The sequence below is a fragment of the Gadus macrocephalus genome, chromosome 20 (assembly GCF_031168955.1).
Source record: "Gadus macrocephalus chromosome 20, ASM3116895v1".
In the NCBI taxonomy this organism is placed as follows: Eukaryota; Metazoa; Chordata; class Actinopteri; order Gadiformes; family Gadidae; genus Gadus; species Gadus macrocephalus.
The window spans coordinates 22,261,545-22,281,544 of record NC_082401.1 but is presented as its reverse complement, the minus strand read 5'-3'; the positions used below and the strand labels follow the sequence as shown (position 1 = coordinate 22,281,544).

Genomic DNA, 20,000 nt, shown 5'->3' with positions numbered 1-20,000 from the left:
ACATTTAAAACGATCCACACCTAAAATACCAAAGAATAAGAATGTTACTATGAGTGTATTATTACATAAGGTCAAGCAGGTGTCGTTCTGGAGTAATGAGATTTACAGAAGGGAAGAAGAAATGTGTGTGTGTGTGTGTATTTGTGAGGAACCAGGTACTGTATCGCAGCAAATAGCACTTATCTTTCTAGAGAGTCGCGCACACACAAAGATCTGCAAAAAACAAACATATCCAGGGATAATCCGATCCATTTTATTCATAGCCCTGGGGAGAGATCTAGTCAAGAGGGCCCAGCATGCTGTTGCCCATGAATGAATGGATATGGATTTAAATTGGGAGTGTATCTGCTTATGTGTATGATTTATGCGTGCACATAGACCCATGGATGCTGGAGGTTTCATTTTTGTTCTCCAAAGATGAATAACTTACATTAAGACAGGGTTCATCAATGCTTGTGCTCAGTGAGAGATGTTACCATTGAAAGGTCAACTGAACGCAAACACCGCAACACACACACACACGCACACACACACACACACACACACACACACACACACACACACACACACACACACACACACACACACACACACACACACACACACACACACACACACACACACACACACATAAGCACACAATGCCTTGCACGTCACATGCAGAGCTCTGCCTTTTTCTGAATGTTTTTGTTTCTAAATGTCACACCATTCCACAGCACTATGAATAGTAATTTTGGGAGTTAATATATTGCAGTGTCATTATTTCAATCTGTTGGCTTTGATGAACTTTGACCTGGAATTCCCAAGCTCACTTCAAACTTGGATTAGCACTATCACGGTCAGTATCAACAGTTTTAAGTTGAACTGATACTCTTCAGCTTGGCATTTATTGTGAAGTTGCCCAAGGTTGAGAAAATCCCTGTGTTTTTCTGGGGTTCTTTAATGTGGTCATGAATAAAATAGCAACCAGTGCATAGGTCTTTTGATTTACCTCCTGATTAAGTGCAGACTTTTGTTTTCTGTATTTTCTGCAATGTAAACCCCACCCAGGTTCCACTCAAACAGAACAAAGACCACCTCATCATCAGGCAGTCTTGGTAGCAGTACCGTGTTCCGCTTATGGTGTCCAAATAAGTCAACAAAATCATTTGTCATGAAAACCGTACCTTATCTGGGCTAAACGGCCTAAAGTGTGAAAGATCCCTTGGATTATCTGACAGAAAAGGCCAGGAAAAGCTATATCCTTAAAAACTTTCCTACCAAGCAAGAAGGAAGTGGTTCTGGTGGGAAGGCTGCAGTTCAGCTGTAACGACAGCCAGTAGTTGAACTGCTGACCTGTTGATTGGCATGCAGCTGTGGGGACAGCTGGGGGACCTCATGAAATGACTCATAATCAAATACATTCGCATCTGGATTAAAACCATAGAAGAAAAGTTGCGAGTTATCTTTCTTTAAGGGTCCAACAATGAGGGAGCATTGTCATCATGAATCAAAACAGAGTGTGTATGCGAGTGCATGCGTCTGTGTGTCTGTGAGTGAGAGAGAGAGAAAGGGAAGGTAAGGGGGACATGGACTATTGTTCCATAAATCATTAATACTGCATTTTGAGAGGGAGTCGGACACATAATTGAATTCAACTGACTAAGAGATAAGATAGTTAGTAAATGAAGTCGCACTAAAAGCGACCCTGACATGTCAAGGACGTGGAAACAGTGGCACACAACAGTTGGCAGCAGAATCCCTGAGGCCGCAGCAAAGCAACAACACAGCAGGAGTCTAAAGCGAAAGGAAACGAGGCGACCGAAGCTTCCGCTACTCACCGATGCACGCGCCGTCGATCTCCTCGTAGCCCACGCTGCAGATGCAGCGCCCCAGTGGCACCAGCCAGTCGCCGTCCGCCCCGCAGTACAGCTTGGGCGTGTCCCTCTCCTCGGCGTGCTGCACGCACGCCCCCCTCACCTCCACCAGGGAGGAGGAGTCCACCCGGGGCACCGTGTCCGGGAAGGACGCCAGGTTCCTCAGGGTGAAGGGGCACTTCTTGTAGTACACGCGCACCGACACCAGGGCGATGCACGCGCCGATGTCCTGGAAGGCCAGGTAGAAGCCCTTCTTGCTGATGGGCCCCACCTCGCGCACCTCCGTGTTGAGCTTGAGGATGCGGTCGCCCAGGTCCATCTGGGTGAAGCTCTCGTCGGCCGCGATGGTGTCGATCTTGGTGAACTGCGCCGCTTTGAACTTGACGCCGTGGTCTGTCTCGTCCGTCTCGTGGTAGAAGAGGTTGAAGGTCTCCTTGCAGGTGCCCGACACCCAAGGGATGGAGTTGCAGTCGCGCAGGGTGAAGCGAAGCTCCACGTACACCTTCTGGGCGGCCTGGCGGAAGATCCAGTTTGAGCGGAGCCAGTTGTTCTGGTTGGGCTCCATCACGTGGCACACCTGGAATGTGTGGATGGGCCGATTATGCTCGTCCATCTCCGTGATGGCGTCCCACTGCAAGATAGGGAAGATGGGGGAAGAGAGAGAGAGAGAGAGAGAGAGGGAGGGAGAGAGGGAGGGAGGGAGGGAGGGAGGGAGGGAGGGAGGGAGGGAGGGAGAGAGGGAGGGAGGGAGAGAGTTTGTCAACAGAAATCTTCAATTCAATATTAATTGTTTTAACGACAACAACAATCTTATTATGAGTATTCAAAATGCACCTCAGGAGGTTAGACTGTGTTTTTTCTACAAGCAAACCAATCAGAAAGTATTTATTTCTCCGTCCCAACCATCCTTGTGTTCCTGTTTAGAAGGTGATTGAAGGTGATTGATTTTTCTCTCTTTAGAACTGCTAGTGTCAAATGAACCCAAGTCTGACCTCGAGCCTTCTATCAAATTAATATATTCAAAAATCAATCCCCTTTTGTTTGTAGTAAATGATTTATTCGTAGCCATGGCAACACATTAGTATTTTGCAGTACGACTCTTCTTGCAGCCATGCCAGAACGATCAGGGAGTGCAGCCAATAAACCCCCTGTAGCAGGACCGCAGCAACATGATATTCGAATCAAGTCAAATGTTTGCTTCACTCTTAATCACAATTTCAAAGGGCGTCACAGGTGGCTTTACGTGACACCCATAACCCTAGACCCCCAGGGGCAAGGACAACTCCCCGAATATTAGGGAAGAACCTCGAGAAGGAACACAGAAAGAGTGATCCCTCCTCCCAGGGATGGTCAGCAGTGCAATGGCTGCCGTAATGGGGGGGCATAACGGGGGCACCACAAGAAAATCGGTTCAAGTAAAAGAATAAGCTGGTAGCGGTCAGTCAGATATCGCCTGACCCAGTCGTTTTTTCCTACATGAAGTTATGTTAAGTGATTCGTCTCCGTCATGCCCCACCGAGCCATTACCGGCGATTGACGATCCTCAGTTGAAAGTAGCATGAATCGACGTCGTGAATCACCGGCCCGTCAGCTGATTTCGATTGGCTGTGAGCAGCCTGTAAGCCGCGCAGAGGCAGCGCTCTCGTGCTCGCTTGAGCCATGCAAAGCTTATTCACTTTCTGATTATTTGCTGAGCATAAGCAACCTAATCCGTATTCATTTATTGGAATATTTGCTTATTTTATTGTCTTTTCGTGCACACACAGAATAAGGTTTCATGCATACTATTATATCTAGTCAGAAAATGATTTCATTAATGGATAGTGTACAAGGACAAACTGGGGGGAATATGAAGAGGAGCCGGCGAACACGCAAATAGTGTTTGCCTGATAAACCAACATCTTCAAGAAGCAGCTTTGCACCAATATAAATATTACTGCTTGATTAAAGCAGTAATCAAGTCCTAATGTTTGTGTTCACATCCTTATTAGGTTATTTAATAACATGTTCAAATTCAATCACCCAGAAATGACACATTTTAATCTCCTCTTCCCTCAAGGTGTCACTGTGATAATTAAAGTAATACAAATTGATTTTGATTAGACATTACACAGGCCGACACATGCACGGCTACACATGAAGCGATTCCGTTTCGACAATGCATAGGATAACTCTCTATGCTTCTTCTGCACCAACACAAGATCAGAGACATCGCTATTTACAGCAATTTACGTTAATCTTTTGATAAATACAATTCACTGGTGCCATTGCAGTCTCCTGACCAAGTGATGAAGACAACGGTCTAATGTACTGTATATGCTTGAAGAATTTAACATGGAACTTGAAAAAGAAAGAAAGAAGCGTTTTCTTTTTGACAACTGCTCTTTAGGTGCTTTTCCTCGCCATCTTTATCTGACAATCGCACATATATAACAAACATACACACACACACACACACACCCACACACACACACACACACACACACACACACACACACACACACACACACACACACACACACACACACACACACACACACACACACACATTGACACATACTTACAAAACAAAGACATCGGAAGAAGAAGCTTAACTGATGGGCTGACATCAGTCTGTAAACTCTATTGACTGCTTGTCCGACCCGTAAGCTGCCACCCAGCACCTTGCTTATTGATAGGACATCATAATGTTGAGACCCAACAGACAGGTCGTGAGCATGCATCCTGATGGGAATAAGCACATATCACTCCAATGGGAAATCTATATTCTTAAGAGAACAGAATCGCATTCATAGAATTTTTTTTTTGCTTTTCTCTTATTTACAAAACCAAAATACTATTACCGGTAATACTAATTATATGAATAATATATACTTTATCCTATTTATTTTTTTTAGAATTCTTTTTTATCTTTGTAATTTCTTCCAAATTGCCTAGAAAATAACAAATAATTACGTTAGTATTTGCAATTATTTTAGTTAATTAACTGTATTTGATATACATATATAAAATAAATTAATCTCACATTTTATATATCCTTTCCAAAAACCAAGCAAAGTGCGTTGGAGGCTTGGAGCGTGTTACCTTGGCTGCTCTACCTTCCCCTGGTAGCAGGCATCACTCCATACCGCCTCCAAATCATCTGGAGGGTTTTCAATTAAGAAGTTATCTGGCCACGTCAAACAGAGGCAGCTGCCCGCCCGGCCTGCGCATCGCATCACTCCCATGCCTGTCTCCTGCTACGCCTCTGTGTGGCAGCGCAAGCATCTCTCAGGTGCACTCTTTACTACTCATGATGACTGTCTTTCAATTCCCACCTCCGCCCACCTCTCTCTCTCTCCCTCTCCCTCTCCCTCTCTCTCTCTCTCTCTCTCTCTCTCTCCCTCCCTCCCTCCCACCATGTTCCCAGGGCTCTGTCATACTTGTCCCATCCATCCCACCGCATCCCTGGCTGACCATAGTGCAGTGGGCAAATATGCACACACACACACACACACACACACACACACACACACACACACACACACACACACACAGACACACAACCTGTTCCCTTATTGATAGTGTGCAGCAGCTGTCAGAGGGATTGAGAGATTTCTATTTTATCCCAGGGCTGACTGGCTTGTGATGGATGGGAAACCTAGTCCGTCTGCTGCAAAACATTCAATACTACCTCACTCTTTTCTCTCTTTTTCTCCCCCACCCGCACGGGGGCACAAACACACACACTCGCGGACGCACACACACACACACATGCATGCATGCACAATCATACACACACACACACCCTCATGCGCACACGCAACCACACACAGAGACAGACACACATACATACACATACACACACGCACACACACACACACACACACACACACACACACACACACACACACACACACACACACACACACACACACACACACACACACACACACACACACACATAAGCACAAATGTACACGCACACAAACATGCAACTGCACACACACAAACACACACACACACACATACACGCACTCATTCAGAAAAAAAACACACACACTCATGCACTCACACACACACACACACACACACACGCATACACACACACGCACAAATGTGCACTTGCACAAAGACACACACACACACACACACACACACACTGGCCCGACAGCAGCAGAGTGGTAGTTGAACTAGAACGATTGAGGGGGAATGAGAGGGGGAATGAAAGAGAGAAGAGGATATAAAGTCCCCTGTTCTCAAGGGGCTTCATGTCAGGCGCACCACCTAATGAGAAAGCGACACTTTGAATGCAATCCTTTGGAAGCTTTTCCTGTAGGGCTACCAAAGGTTTCATGAATTGAATGGCATTATACCTGTGTTTGATGTTAAATATTCCAATATAGTATAGTATATAGCGGTGGGTGCGGGTTATTTGTGTCACCGTTATGTATAGGGTGGGACGTGATGCAGTGAAGAGCAGGTCCCTGGCAGTTTTAGACCTGCATTCTCAAATACACGCACATACACTCACATACACATATATATAGACGTACACCTTTACGTACGTACACACACACACACACACACACAGACACACACACACACACACACACACACACACACACACACACACACACACACACACACACACTCACACTCACACTCACACTCACACACACACACACACACACACACACACACAGTGTAAACCCGGAATATTGATACATCCTACATAACAATACATGTCCTCGACTATATGTTGCGGTAAAAGATGGGATTAAAAATAGACTGACTCGATTTGGTCTGTCAATTACCGAGGTGCATGCTGGCCGACATTTATTAAAAACTAAAAATACCGTTCAATAGCGGCTCTGATCCGTTTCTCCATATGCGGGCTTCATAGAGATATTGTTTCTTGATTTGATTGAGGTGAATATTGGTCTCACCATCCACCTATATTTCTGTGAGAGCAATCTTTCCGAGTGAACACAAATACATTCAACCATAAAACGAAGGAGCCTTTGAAGGCCAGCGCGATTGCCCGCCCGCGTACATACCAAAATAAACACGCGCTTCGTGACGGCATCCCCAAGCCCGTACACAGACTCAGCAGCTCGATACGTCGAGGAGGAGGAGGGCAGTGGTGAGTGAGTGAAATGCAAAGACCTCTGCATCCCTCTCAATCCCACATCCATCACAGCAAATCAACGTCCCACAGGGAAAGTGTCAGAGTGACGGCCTCAGAGTTACCACTAATGCCCAGGAGTTCTGTGCACTTTTATTAAATCCTGCCTTGCTTTGCTCGAGGAATTGAATTACAAAAGAAACTTGATGGAAAGTCACCTTTTGGTGTCATTTGGGAAGATGCAATATAAAAATTTAAAATGTATCTTCGATAGATGTGGAAGAATAGCGCTTTCTGACTGGATCATAATAAAGTTGAACATTTAATTCATTATACCAAGAGCAATATCCCCATAATATTGATAAAGGTTTTAACAGAAGGATGGACAGTACAAATTCCCCAACAAACACACATACACTCTCACACACACACACACACACACACACACACACACACACACACACACACACACACACACACACACACACACACACACACACACACACACACACACACACACACACACACACACTCACCGACACGGGATGCAAACCCAAGTGCATCAAACACAATGTGGCATGAGTGCATTGCCTGGGCTGGCGTCCCGCTGATCTTCTCTGATAGAGCGCTGCAGTCACTGATAAAGAGAACTCTGGCATTTCACACTACATGAGGGGGCCACAGGGTCGCTGCGCCATTTCCCTCCTCTTCCATGTCCTCCTGTGATGCAAAGCACTGCTGCTTACACAGTCTGCTGCCCCCTCCGAGGCGGAGGCTTACAGGCGGTCAAAGGTAGTGAGAGAGAACAGGGAGGAGGGGAAAGGTTGGGGGAGGTCGTGCAGGGAGACGGGTGGGAGACAGATTTAAGTATTGAGAAATAGAAAAAATGAGTAATACTAACAAAAAAGAAGGCGGTGTGGTATTCATGGCGTGCGTAGGATTATAACTGCAATGTTTAGGAGTGGCGGTGTGTAGGGGACCACCGTGGTGGTTCTGCCTGTGTCTCTGTGGGCCTGTCTGTCACATGGTCCGAGACACTATCTGTGAGGGTGTCAGCCCGTGTAATGGCCCCAGACATTCGGGATCCGGCAGAGGCCGTTGAATTTGATCTGCAGACACCCCCAGCCTGAACCGCTTGGGTAATACATGGGGATACATCAGAGGTCGCGATTGGAATTTTTTACCGCTAGCCAAAGTGGCTGACCGTATTAGAAAGGAAAGATTACATCCGATCATAGAAGAAGAATTATCGAAAAAACGATATGCGAATTATCGGGATTGATTCTCTGCCTTACAGTGATTGAAACATTTAATATGTAAAAAGAAAAAATATGTTCATATATCTATCTATAACTATCTATATATATATATATATATATATATATATATATATGATAGGCAGAGAGAGTGAGAGGTAAAGAAAGGGAAAGACAAATGATGTGTCAAAGAATGATGGACGAGTGCCTGCGAGGCACAAAGCTATTACAACATCCCCAAAGAGAGACCGTCAAAACTTGATTCTGGCAGCCTTGGATCATCTCCGACTGTTGTTTTACATATCAAAAGTCGTGTTGATGTGACCTTTCATTATGTCGGTGCGATGTACATCGATTGGTGCCAATTGATCTGCCATCTGATCTATTTTGTTGTCTGCAAACAAGGCAGTTGATCGGTTGTATAGTCAGCCTGTTTGCAAGGCAGTTGACAACTAGACGGACGCAATGTCTTTATTTTTATGTGAACGTTCACTCTAACATCTCTCTACTAGTCGTCACTTCGAAGCGATCACTCAACATCATCAGACGTTGTTGCTGTGTGTGTCTTTTCAACCAGAATGCATGCATTATTCTGTCAATTTCTCCTTTCTCATTGTGCCTTCAAGTTCAACTCTATTCTATGCATGAAAAAATAATTCACCTTGAAGACACAGTTCACAGAAACATAAAAAGGTTGTTAAAAAAGGGGGGTGTCTACCCAGAGGAGGCAAAGGAGAAGAATCCCTTTAGGTCTACAAAGAGGGATTGGAGGCAGTTGGGAAGATGGGAAGAGTGAGACAAAGGGCAGACACAAGGATGGAACGGAAGAAGGAAGGAGGGATGTCCTGCTCCATGGGTTCTCTGGCTGCTTTAGATCTCCCTCTCTCTTCCTCTCTCCCTCTCTCCCCCCATCTCTCGCTCTCCCCCTCTCTGTCCAACATACCCACCTGCTCCTTGGGGCTAAAAATAAACTCTTGCATTGAAACATTGTGCGATATCTTTTTCAGACACCAACACAGCTGTGTTTCCTGGATGGATACATCACTCCAAAATGCATCCATATCCTTTAAGTATTCATGTATTCAGCTGGTTCTTTCCTACGCCATTTGTGATCACCCCACACACAGAGACATGCCCACTGCGGCCCACACTTCTTTCCTTTTATCTATGTGTTCCTTGTACAAGAATAGCAAGGCGTTTAATATATACAACATTATTGATGCTAAATCCAAGCTCTGGGCATCCCATAGTTATACTAGGATGCCCATACAGTTCATCCTCAATACATAAATACACATATTATGACAATACGTTACCTCATATTGCTGATGAAAAATAGGCCACAGTGTACATACAGATCCTTGGAAAATCTTGTTCTCATAGAACTAAAGTAGTGAAAGCTAACGTGACAGTTTGTTTGTTCCAGCTCAAGGATAGCACTTCTGCCCGTGCAGATCTACCGAATCAACAGACTTAAAAACAGTGTGGACCGATTATCATGTTTTAATTGTCAAAATGACAAAGACGCACAATCTTAAAAAAAATCAGCACAGTAGCACATTGTGAGCATTGTGTAATGAATGCCATAGACTAGCTCACAGTCATGACTCATTTTTAACTCATTAGGATTATAACTTTTTATAGGACTTTTTAATGGCCTAAATTGCACACTGCCATCTGAAGGTTTCTTTCTTGATGATTAGGATAGTTTTGGCAGCTTTAGGGGAAGGCTATAGGCTAGCTAGGCTATAGGCTAGCTAGGCTATAGGTGTGCTGTGAAATGTTGTGGGGTTTGATCTTCCAAAAATTGCTTAGAGTGGCGCGAGTGAATAAAGTATTTACGTATTTACGACTCGCTTTTGTTGATTCCTTATCAATGTAGTGCAAGTTCTGGATTCATTTCAATTCATATTTTTTTTCCCAAAAATACATCTCATACCATTAACACATTGTGAAATTTTGCCATAGTAAAAAAGGCTGTTATAAGTTGATGTGATTCCCTTCTCTAGAACAACAAAGTGGCTTCTGCTTAGAACTGGTTGTTGGGATCATGGTGAATCTCTATCCCCAAATAGGTTGGGAACCACTGATTTAGGCATATATTAACAATAGATAAAAGACCTACTGATTGATTTTCTACGATGGTGTCTGAAGAGCGGATGAAGTGGACTGGAGGGAATGGAGGAGCAGTCTTGGGAACATACGGTAAAAGACTGTGAATACACGACCAACCACGCCACCGGCTCCCATGGCAGAGGACAAAGGTCAAGAACGTGTCCTTGTTACAGTGTAATTGCACATTTAATAAGCAATGTAACTACTTGTAAGTAACAACAGTGTATAGTTCCTAAAGTTAAAACGTTATGGAACCACCTGCACTGTAGCGGCACAGTGTGGTTAGGATTAGTGTGGAACTCCATTTCACATCTTCCTAACATTAACCCTGTGCTTAAACCTTTCATACCAGTGGCACCTTTTCCTATATGCTTAACCCTTTGAAACAATATCACAAACAAATGCTCATATTAGAATGACGTGAAACAAAACCTGAAGCCTAGCCTACATTTTCGAAGGCGACGGTCTGGGTGGTTGACGTTTAACGTGGAATTTGACATTTATACTTGAGGCCGAAAAACATGGGATATTTTAAAGATCGATGCAAACATATATTTTTTTTAACTACGAGTAAGCCTATGAAGCATGAAAACACATGTTGAACAGACTCTCAGATTTCCAAAGATGTGCTCACACTTTAAGTTTGGCAGACAACCCTATTAGACTACACAGCAGACAGGAGCAGACCATAATTTTTATGGAAGCCTGTTGTTGTGCACTGCTGTCCGGCCTGTCAGAAACACATGAGTAGCCTATTATAGGCTCCTCATACGTTTCAGACAGGATCTATATTTGCCAAACCCCATATCTGCCACTTGCTGTTATGGAAGCAATCAAGAAAAAACAAAAGGCAACATTAGGGAACTCTAATACCTTAAATCCTAATTTTATCAATGAAGTCATAAATAAAAAACGATTTCATGAATATAAGCACTATTAATGAATCACACTTCTATTGGTATCTGTTACTCTTCCAACCCCATGCATATTTCAGCAGCAAGTCCGCTCATTCCAAGACCGGCTTATGTGACAGCACTCAGGTGTCAAATCATCACACCTATTTCCTTTTTCTTGAATGTCCGTCCGTCTGTCTGTCCCCCGGATAAAACCTACCCTTCATCAGAAAAGGTGGAGACAAGGGCCAGCTGGAAAATAACTTTCTACGTCAATGACGCACATTGACCCATTATCCCTGCTGCATCTATTGTTTTTCTCACAGACAATTCTTCATTTGAATAAAATGTGTTGTGAACAAGGAGTTGGAGCTGTTTATGAACAGCTTATTATTCTCATACAAGAATCTGAAGCACAATTTTCATTTGTCATCGTATGTGATAAAAACGAGAGGTTTGCGAGTTTGCTCTTTATTTATTTTCTTTGAAAGGTTGGGTACACTCACGAAGGCAAAACTTTTACCATACTTAAATTCCATATACCACAAGCTAAATAAATATCTAGACTAAATATCAGCTGACTGTATACTATTGTAAAATCTACTTTAAAATGGTATTTCATAAGCACATACATTTTGTGTAAAATGTCAGAGGATCAGTGTAATTATTGCCTATTTTTGTGATATTCCGTATTGCCTATAGCCTTATGGTCTTCTGTGAGTTAGCAAATACAAACTTCCATCAATATGCTGAAAAACTGTGCTGTGCGCACTGGCCAAACAGTTGATTGATTCATCTAGTTTCTTCTCACAGCTAGTGAGATAATATACCCGAATTCGGCAAGGAGCTTGTATTAATTTACCACCCTGCTGGAGGCACAGAGTTTTCTGACCGATAACAAGCTTGTCAAACTGTTCTTCATGAAGCAACGACAAGAAATCCTGCTGTATTTCTGCTTGATAACAAAAATATTTATCATGTATATATCATTGTTTTTACAATTGTCCCTCAAATAAAAGGAATTTTATGCATATAGTACTTGCACATTGAGATGTATAATATTCCTTTGCCGTGTTTCCAATTTGCTGCTCTCAGCTCAGCCCTAACAACAAAGGGAACATTTGTTTTTAGGTCTGTAAATTCAGTTAAGCCACTTACAAACAGCCACACATCTCCTTCTAGCCCTCGGTCAAACTCAAACATGCCATTTATTTCCCAAGAAGAACTAGAGTTAAGTCCTCTAAATCAACAAGGTAGTGTTTTGCAGCGCTCACTGAAGTTGCTGCCTTTGTGTTTGAGTGAGATTGAGTGAGACTTAACCCATACCAGCACCAGCCAACCCAAACTAAATGTATTTTTTTTGTATCCAGGGTGAGGACACATATTTCAGCAGCAACCAGGCCAGACGATATGATGTAATGAATCACCATTATTATTTTGTATTATTATTATAATTATACATCCAGGCACGCACAAGCACACACACACACACGCACACACACACACACACACACACACATACATACACATACAGATGGGCACACACACACACACACACACACACACACACACACGTACCCACACCCCTCCCAACACACACACACACACACACACACACACACGCGCGCTGCGCGCGTGCGCCACAATGGCTGGTTCTGGGTCCTCTCGGTTGGCTACTCGGCTGGGTTCTTCGGGGAGAAGTCGGAACAGAATAGAGGGTTGTCTGGGGAACTGAATAGACCCGGGGTTGCCCAGAAATTGAACCCATGTCTTTGGAGAGCTGTTGGTCTCTATTATCTCAAACTAGTTTGTCGAATTCTATTTTTTTTGCCAGCAACGTAGTTAGCAGTAACAGTAGCAGGCTTTGTATAATTCAACAGGGCATTGACTTCCCTTCTCCAAGGCAACACACATAGAGGATTCAGAATTCACCTCCAAAGTTTCCTTGGCCGCTCCATTAGTACTCTAAATACATTGTACTCTAGTACTCTAAATACATTGTACTCTAGTACTCTAAATAGATTGAGGGCATGACAACTTAATCATTGATTCAGTGTCTGTCTCTCTCTCTCTCTCCCCCCCCCCCCCCCTCTCTCTCTCTCTCTCTCTCTCTCTCTCTCTCTCTCTCTCTCTCTCTCTCTCTCTCTCTCTCTCTCTCTCCCCCCCCTCTCTCTCTCTCTCTCTCTCTCTCTCTCTCTCTCTCTCTCTCTCTCTCTCTCTCTCTCTCTCTCTCTCTCTCTCTCCCTCTCTTTATCGCTGTCTCTTACAGGCTGTAGGCAGCTGTCATGGTGACCTACACGATGTGATCACCTTTCTAGCTCCCCCCTCCCCCCCTCCTCAGTAGGGCCATGAAAAGCCTCTCAGAAAACAGATACAGAAACAGGGAGCACGTGCAAGAGTCTCAGTGACCAAAAAAAGGCGACAAAATGATGCAGACAACAAAAAGAAGAGAACAGTGTCACAGTAGAGAACGTGTGAGATTATAGGCTCTAAAATTGTGAAACCATGGTTACAAAGAGTAAACCTGTACACAGAATGTCTACAACAAAACCCTCATCGGCTCCCTGTCTTACCCCATTGACCGGATAGGTTTTCCATCCTAGCTCTCCGATCACTGAGGTGGTATCCAGCAGCACAACTGGGAAAAAGAAGAGAGGACAGAGATACGCAAATTAGTTTTTCCTTAACACAACACAACTCATTTTATCAGATTTTGTGTACGCAGAATGTATTTCAAATCTTCAAAAAGAGTCAAATATCGCAGAGCGGGTTTCAAAATAATAAGAATAGGGCACTATCTTCTTGTCCCCTTGTCAAAGATTACAACGTATGAGAATTGAATATGCAGTGTTTATCACACGCATAGTGTATGTGTGCAGTTCACAACAAGATGTTGACTAAATCAAGGCTATCAAATGCACCACGCAACAAAGATATTCAGCTAAATGAACGAGCAGGAGATAGCTGTCCATTCTCCCGACCATCCATTCACTTTCTTTAACTGTTTCTCCCGATAAGATTGTCATGGTAATATAAATGCCCAGGGGTCCTCCTCTTCTGGTTTCTCCTGGGGGCCCAGATCCCTAGGCTGGATTCTCTCCTCAGTTGGCCGTACCTGGTACACCTCCAAAGGGAGAGCTGCCCTTTATTCATAGCCTGTGGCCATGGCAGAGGATGAGGACACAGATTGACAAGTAAATTGAGAGCTTTGCCTTTAGGCCCAGCTCCCTTTTCACCACCACCACCACCACCACCACCACCACCACCACCACCACCACCTCCACCACCACCACCACCACCTCCTCCACCACCACCTCCACCACCACCACCACCTCCACCACCACCACCTCCACCTCCACCTCCACCACCACCACCTCCACCACCACCACCACCACCACCACCACCTCCACCACCACCACCACCACCACCACCTCCACCACCACCACCACCACTACCACCACCTCCACCACCACCACCTCCACCACCACCACCACCACAGCCTGGCACAAGGAGAGAGGACCTGAGGCCGAAACGGCCTCTAAGCAGTCTGCAGACACCTCTCTCAACCCAGGGGTTGAAGGACTGAATGGCTTGCCATATGTTTCTTTTGGTGCACATGCACACAGTTTCCATTCCGGCATCTCAAAGTCATAGAGAGACTCTGCCCTGCTTACCATGGGGCTACACCTTCTGAGTCTTACAGACTGTTGATTCCACCCCTAAGCCTGTAAATTAAGGCGAAAGGTACCCCTGAACTCAGGATCCCCCACCCCCCTCCAACATCAGTCCTTTCTGTTTGTTAGGTGCAGATTGCCTGACCCCACTCTGTACGTCCTTGCTCTTGTTCTGTGTCTTGGTCTTATGCCCAGTGAGGATGCGTGGGAGTTGCTCACCGACAAACTCTCCTCCAAGGCCTTGCTCGAGGTGGTATCTAGGCCGGGTTAGGGCTAGGGTTAAGGTTAAATTGACTTTTTGTCTGCCATCCTTAAGGTCTGACCCTTGTTCATATGGAGCACAGTAGGGACACGGGGTTGTTTCAACACACAATTAATCATAATTTGCTACTGGGAATAGAAGAGACATGATGTTGTGAGATTATATTTTGAAACTATTTTAAAAGTTGATTAACAGATATCTCGAAAAGAGCCTGGCTGATAAAATCAACCTTCCACTGAGACTGGTGTGTGTGCATGTGCGTGTGCATGTGTGTGGTTGTGTGTGTGTGTGTGTGCCTGCGTGCGTGAGTGCGTGCGTGAGTGCATATGTATGTTATAATTCGGTGGACCACCGTATTTAGCAAATGTTAAACACATTAAAGGGAAGGTCAGATTTTAAAAATGTTATTTGGGTGTCATTGGTTGAAAATGCCATCGCCATCCGTCAGCCATTAGAGGCTGAACGCTCTTGACAATATCTGTACTGGTTGAGCGCGCCTGCCTCTGTCTAACACCACTTAGATTCAAGACAATCCCGGCTCACTGCTGACCAATCAGGGCATCTCTTCTCTGAATAGTCTTGGGAATCCATCATTGAGTCCCAATCACATGCACACACACGGCATTATCGCTCCGCCACACAGATCATGCAACACCTTTCAGCGCTAGAGAAACATAGGGAAGGTGGGAGCTGAGAGGGGGGGGGGGGATTCACAGATCATGGCGGCGTGATCTGTGAATTAAAAAGAAAATCAATTTTTTGTTTTTTTTGTTTTTCTTAGGGTGTCTTTTGGCAGCACATACATATCGATGCTCTGCGGGGCTTTGAATCTGTGTCACGTCCGTGGGAGTTGAAGACAGGAGGGCAGCGAGTACTGCAGGCAGCCATGTTAATTGACACCATTACAGGCTGGTCAGTGCCTGCCTGGTCTCACAAGAGACCGAGGGATAATTGGACCATTCCTTTAGCGCTGTTGCTAAGCATGCAGCGCAACCTGCCGTCAGATAGAGTAAGCAGACCTAGTTTACCAACTCATTTGTCTAAGCTGGATGGAACAAAAAAGAGGAGAATGATAAAGAAAACGATCCAATGAGATGAGAGAGAGAGAATTTTTTAGTTGGTTTAATGTTAGTCTAAGCTTTAAAGGCACTTTAGTATAACAATTAATGATGCTCTATGTCATTCTACCAACATTCTCTTTCCCTTTCTCCCGTCTCCCTCTCTCTTGCCACCCTTCTCCTGCAAACTCCACCCAGACTGAATTTCCGTCTGGAAATTGTAACATCTGGACAATTGACTGTGTAATCAGAATGAAGACTTGTGCCACTGCACACACACCCCCCCCCCCCTCCCTCCCACTTTTGGCCTACTGCATCCATATAGTAGGCCTATATTTGTCTCGATTTCAACACTCATTTACAGCAAAATGTGGATCCTTAACACTTTCATCAGATCGTTCATGTTGCATGACTGATTTTTAACCAAGTGATGGCAAATATCTGACCTGCCAGGCCAGCAATGAGCGTGCCAATTAAAACTAGTATCCTGAAGCCCTAACATTAAATATCCATGCAGCTGAAAATACGATCTTCTTCCCTTTGTTATTTCAGCGTTTCTGATCGCTATTGTGCACCTCTACTGCAGTCCGTCGGACCATTTGGCCTTGGTTCAAACAGCTGATATCCCGAGTCAGATCTTCTGCCAAAGTTACAGCCCCAATCTCGGACCCTCATGAGCCGTGAAACAGTTACATTTTTGAATACCTTGATATAACAGAATGCCCCTGAGACAACCGCTCAGAGGAATTCATTTGATTAGTAGGCTATGGTTGTGCATCTATTTTTTTTTCTCTACTTTATAGGCCCTACTTATTTTACTAGGCTTTAGTTTTAAATAAATAACTGAATACAAGGTAGACGACCATAGCAGAAGGAGGACTTCTGATGAACCCTAGCTGGGATGAGGGGTGGGCCATTTAGTCGAACTGAGTTCGGATTAAAGCCTGCAATCTCGTCCCTGTGAGTCCTACCATCTCCATGCGCGGTGTGTTGGTGCGTATACAAAATGTGTGCAGCCCACGTATTGTAACGATCAGTGTGTTCAGCACAAATCGTTCCACATTCTTCCGCGCATCGCCTGTGAATTATTAGAAATGAACCCATAATGATTTGCCACGGAGGAAATACATTTTTGTAATTATTCCAATACAGGGGTGAGCTCAATAGCAGGTGCTGAAGTGCACCAACAAAAACGGTCCAACACCGCTCAATCAATCAAGCTGAGGCACAGAAACACCTTTCGCAGAGACTCCACAAGGAGTTTAGCCTATATTAAACCCAGAACAGAATCAAATAAACCCGGAGGCGTTGAAAATCCAGTGTAGGCCTATAGAGTCCCAGAACAATCCATATCAACATTTGAATCCTGATCGATGTCGGCCACTGAACAAAACGGCACACAAAGCCGCGTCCAAGGACCAAAACGGACAGGACTGGTCGTATTATGGCTGTTGAATAGGCTATCTAGTAGACGCTTAAAGTGACAAGAGGTAAAGATATCACAGCCTAGGAGCCACGTATGATGCTGTGTGGAAGTAGCCTGTGGACTAGGCTAGTGCATGTGTAAAGTTGGTCACAGATTCCGATTATGAATGCACTTGAATCATCTCGTGGATATCCATATCGGTCCAAAAAAACATTTGGAACTACGCCACTCGATGTAGCCTGTAAAGGTTAACCGAATGCAGCCTATTAAACAAACATATTATAAGGCGTTTATTTTTATAATTTGCATATTGAATTGATAGGGCCTGTGCAATATTCTGAATTGATCTAGCAGTAGGGCCCATCCAATAGGTCACCCAACGGGGTTATTAAATTGGTCCATATGAATAATGTTGTCAAACTAAAACTTAATTGTACGCATTGCGCGGATTGTCGTCCAAAATTGCTGACATTATTCAGCTTTCATCTTCTAGCTGTATTTTTCTTTTCAATTAATTTTTTCCACATAGTAGCCTGGACCAATACGTAGGCTAATGCTTTTACAGAAAATAAAGAGTGTATTAGAAAACTAATCTACTACAATCCAAGAATAATGCTAAAATGCCATAAAGTAGCATCGTAGTTTCGTTTTGCAAAAGAAAATGCCCGATCACACGCATGCAAGAACACAACTCACCTTGATTACTGAGACCCGGAGAAGTGAAGAAAAGCCCAATGCTTAGCGAAACCAGGACGCAGACTTTTCCAAGACGCATGTCTGCAGCGAGACATCCACTAGTTTGTTAGGAGCAGTTTTGGTCCGAGGAAGAAACCCTGGTTCGGCGGCTGCTGGCAAATCCAACAGTGCACACCGTGTCGCTTCTCCTCCGAGCTTATATTGGGCATCTGCAAGTCCCCCAACACGCCGAGGAACCGGGTACCAAACCGAGCTCTACCTGGTGGTGCTGCTGCAGCGGGACAAGGGGGCATCGGCCAAGTATCCGAAACGAGAATAATGAGAAAAAGAACGAAGAAAAGTCTCGAAGGCGTGATGTCCCGAGTTACCTGCGACGTGTAAACATAATCACGCAAAGAGCTTTGCACGATTAAAACAACTTTGAAGTAGGCCTACTTGAGATAACCGAAGTGACGATGTTCGATCCTCTCACAGAAGAGTCCGGGCAGATCAGAGTGGAGTCTGACAGTCCGCTCCCCCACTGCAGCATCGTAGAAGGGGAGGTAGAGAGAGAATCCGATGGAACGGGGGAGAGCAGAGAAGCGGCAGCAGCGGTGGCGAACGCTGCACATCTGTGTTTGATGCTCGGCACTAGAGGGGGTTAGCAGACAACACAATGGCGCGCGCGCGTGTGTGTGTGTGTGTGTGTGTGTGTGTGTGTGTGTGTGTGTGTGTGTGTGTGTGTGTGTGTGTGTGTGTGTGTGTGTGTGTGTGTGTGTGAGAGAGAGAGAGAGAGAGAGAGAGAGAGAGAGAGAGAGAGAGAGAGAGAGAGAGAGAGAGAGAGAGAGAGAGAGAGAGAGAGAGAGAGAGAGAGAGAGAGAGAGAGAGAGAGAGAGAGAGAGAGAGAGAGAGAGAGAGAGAGTGAGTGAGAGAGAGAGTGAGAGAGAGTGTGTGCGCTTTCAATTAGAAACCCGTCAGTTTGTGTGGCACTCGAATTCAATTATTGTGATTTTGTTTATTCGCTTTAATTTCAACAAGAATCAGGCGTCGCCCACTTTGACTGTTGAAAGTAATGGATTAACCTCATTCAAAAAGGGCAGAGGTTTACTCTCCTCGTGTATTAAATAGAAAAGTGAAATTAATAATAAACACAAAACGTTCTGGAGTCGTTATTAAATAACAACTGTGCATTTGTTGAATATTGACTCACCACAGATCAATAGCAACAGACATTGTCTTGGAGGTGCACTTCTAAGTAATAGGCCCATAGTGCAGGCAGTGCTGCCAAGCTTCCCAATGTCAGCCAATATTAGGCAAGGTCTTGTTCTCATCTCCTCGGACATCTCACAGTTGGTCCGTCAAGGCGCCCTCACACTTCAAATCCCTTTACATACACTCAGAGGTGCACACAGACACAAACACACACACGCGCACGCACGCAGGCACACGCACGCACGCACCGACCGTCTAAACCAAGCAAAGCTGCCACAGCGAGATCTAGTCAAACAGGGGCACAGCAATAGCCGCCTGTCAGCATGGGAGAAGTAAATACATCAGCATCAAACACAGTCACAAGCACTTAGTTCCCAGCCAATCGCCAAACAATGAAGAGAGGCTGCCAAACAACTTTGCGATCTCATGATATATGCGGTCATACTGTATAATGTGCTGTTGCAAT

The 20,000-nt window shown here is 44.7% G+C and overlaps 1 protein-coding gene across 1 annotated transcript in view; it reads right to left on the bottom strand.

The window, feature by feature from the left end:
* The window catches only part of LOC132448385 (ephrin type-A receptor 6-like), a 72,168-nt gene extending 52,894 nt beyond the window's left edge, over positions 1-19,274 (bottom strand). Inside the window, exons 1-3 of the mRNA XM_060039607.1 lie at positions 18,344-19,274; positions 13,801-13,865; positions 1,821-2,487 (exon numbers count right to left, since the gene is read on the bottom strand). Of these exons, the coding sequence (XP_059895590.1) occupies positions 1,821-2,487; positions 13,801-13,865; positions 18,344-18,422 (811 nt within the window). The 5' untranslated portion in view covers positions 18,423-19,274. The remainder of the gene's footprint in view (positions 1-1,820; positions 2,488-13,800; positions 13,866-18,343) is intronic.
* Positions 19,275-20,000: the final 726 nt, after the last annotated feature.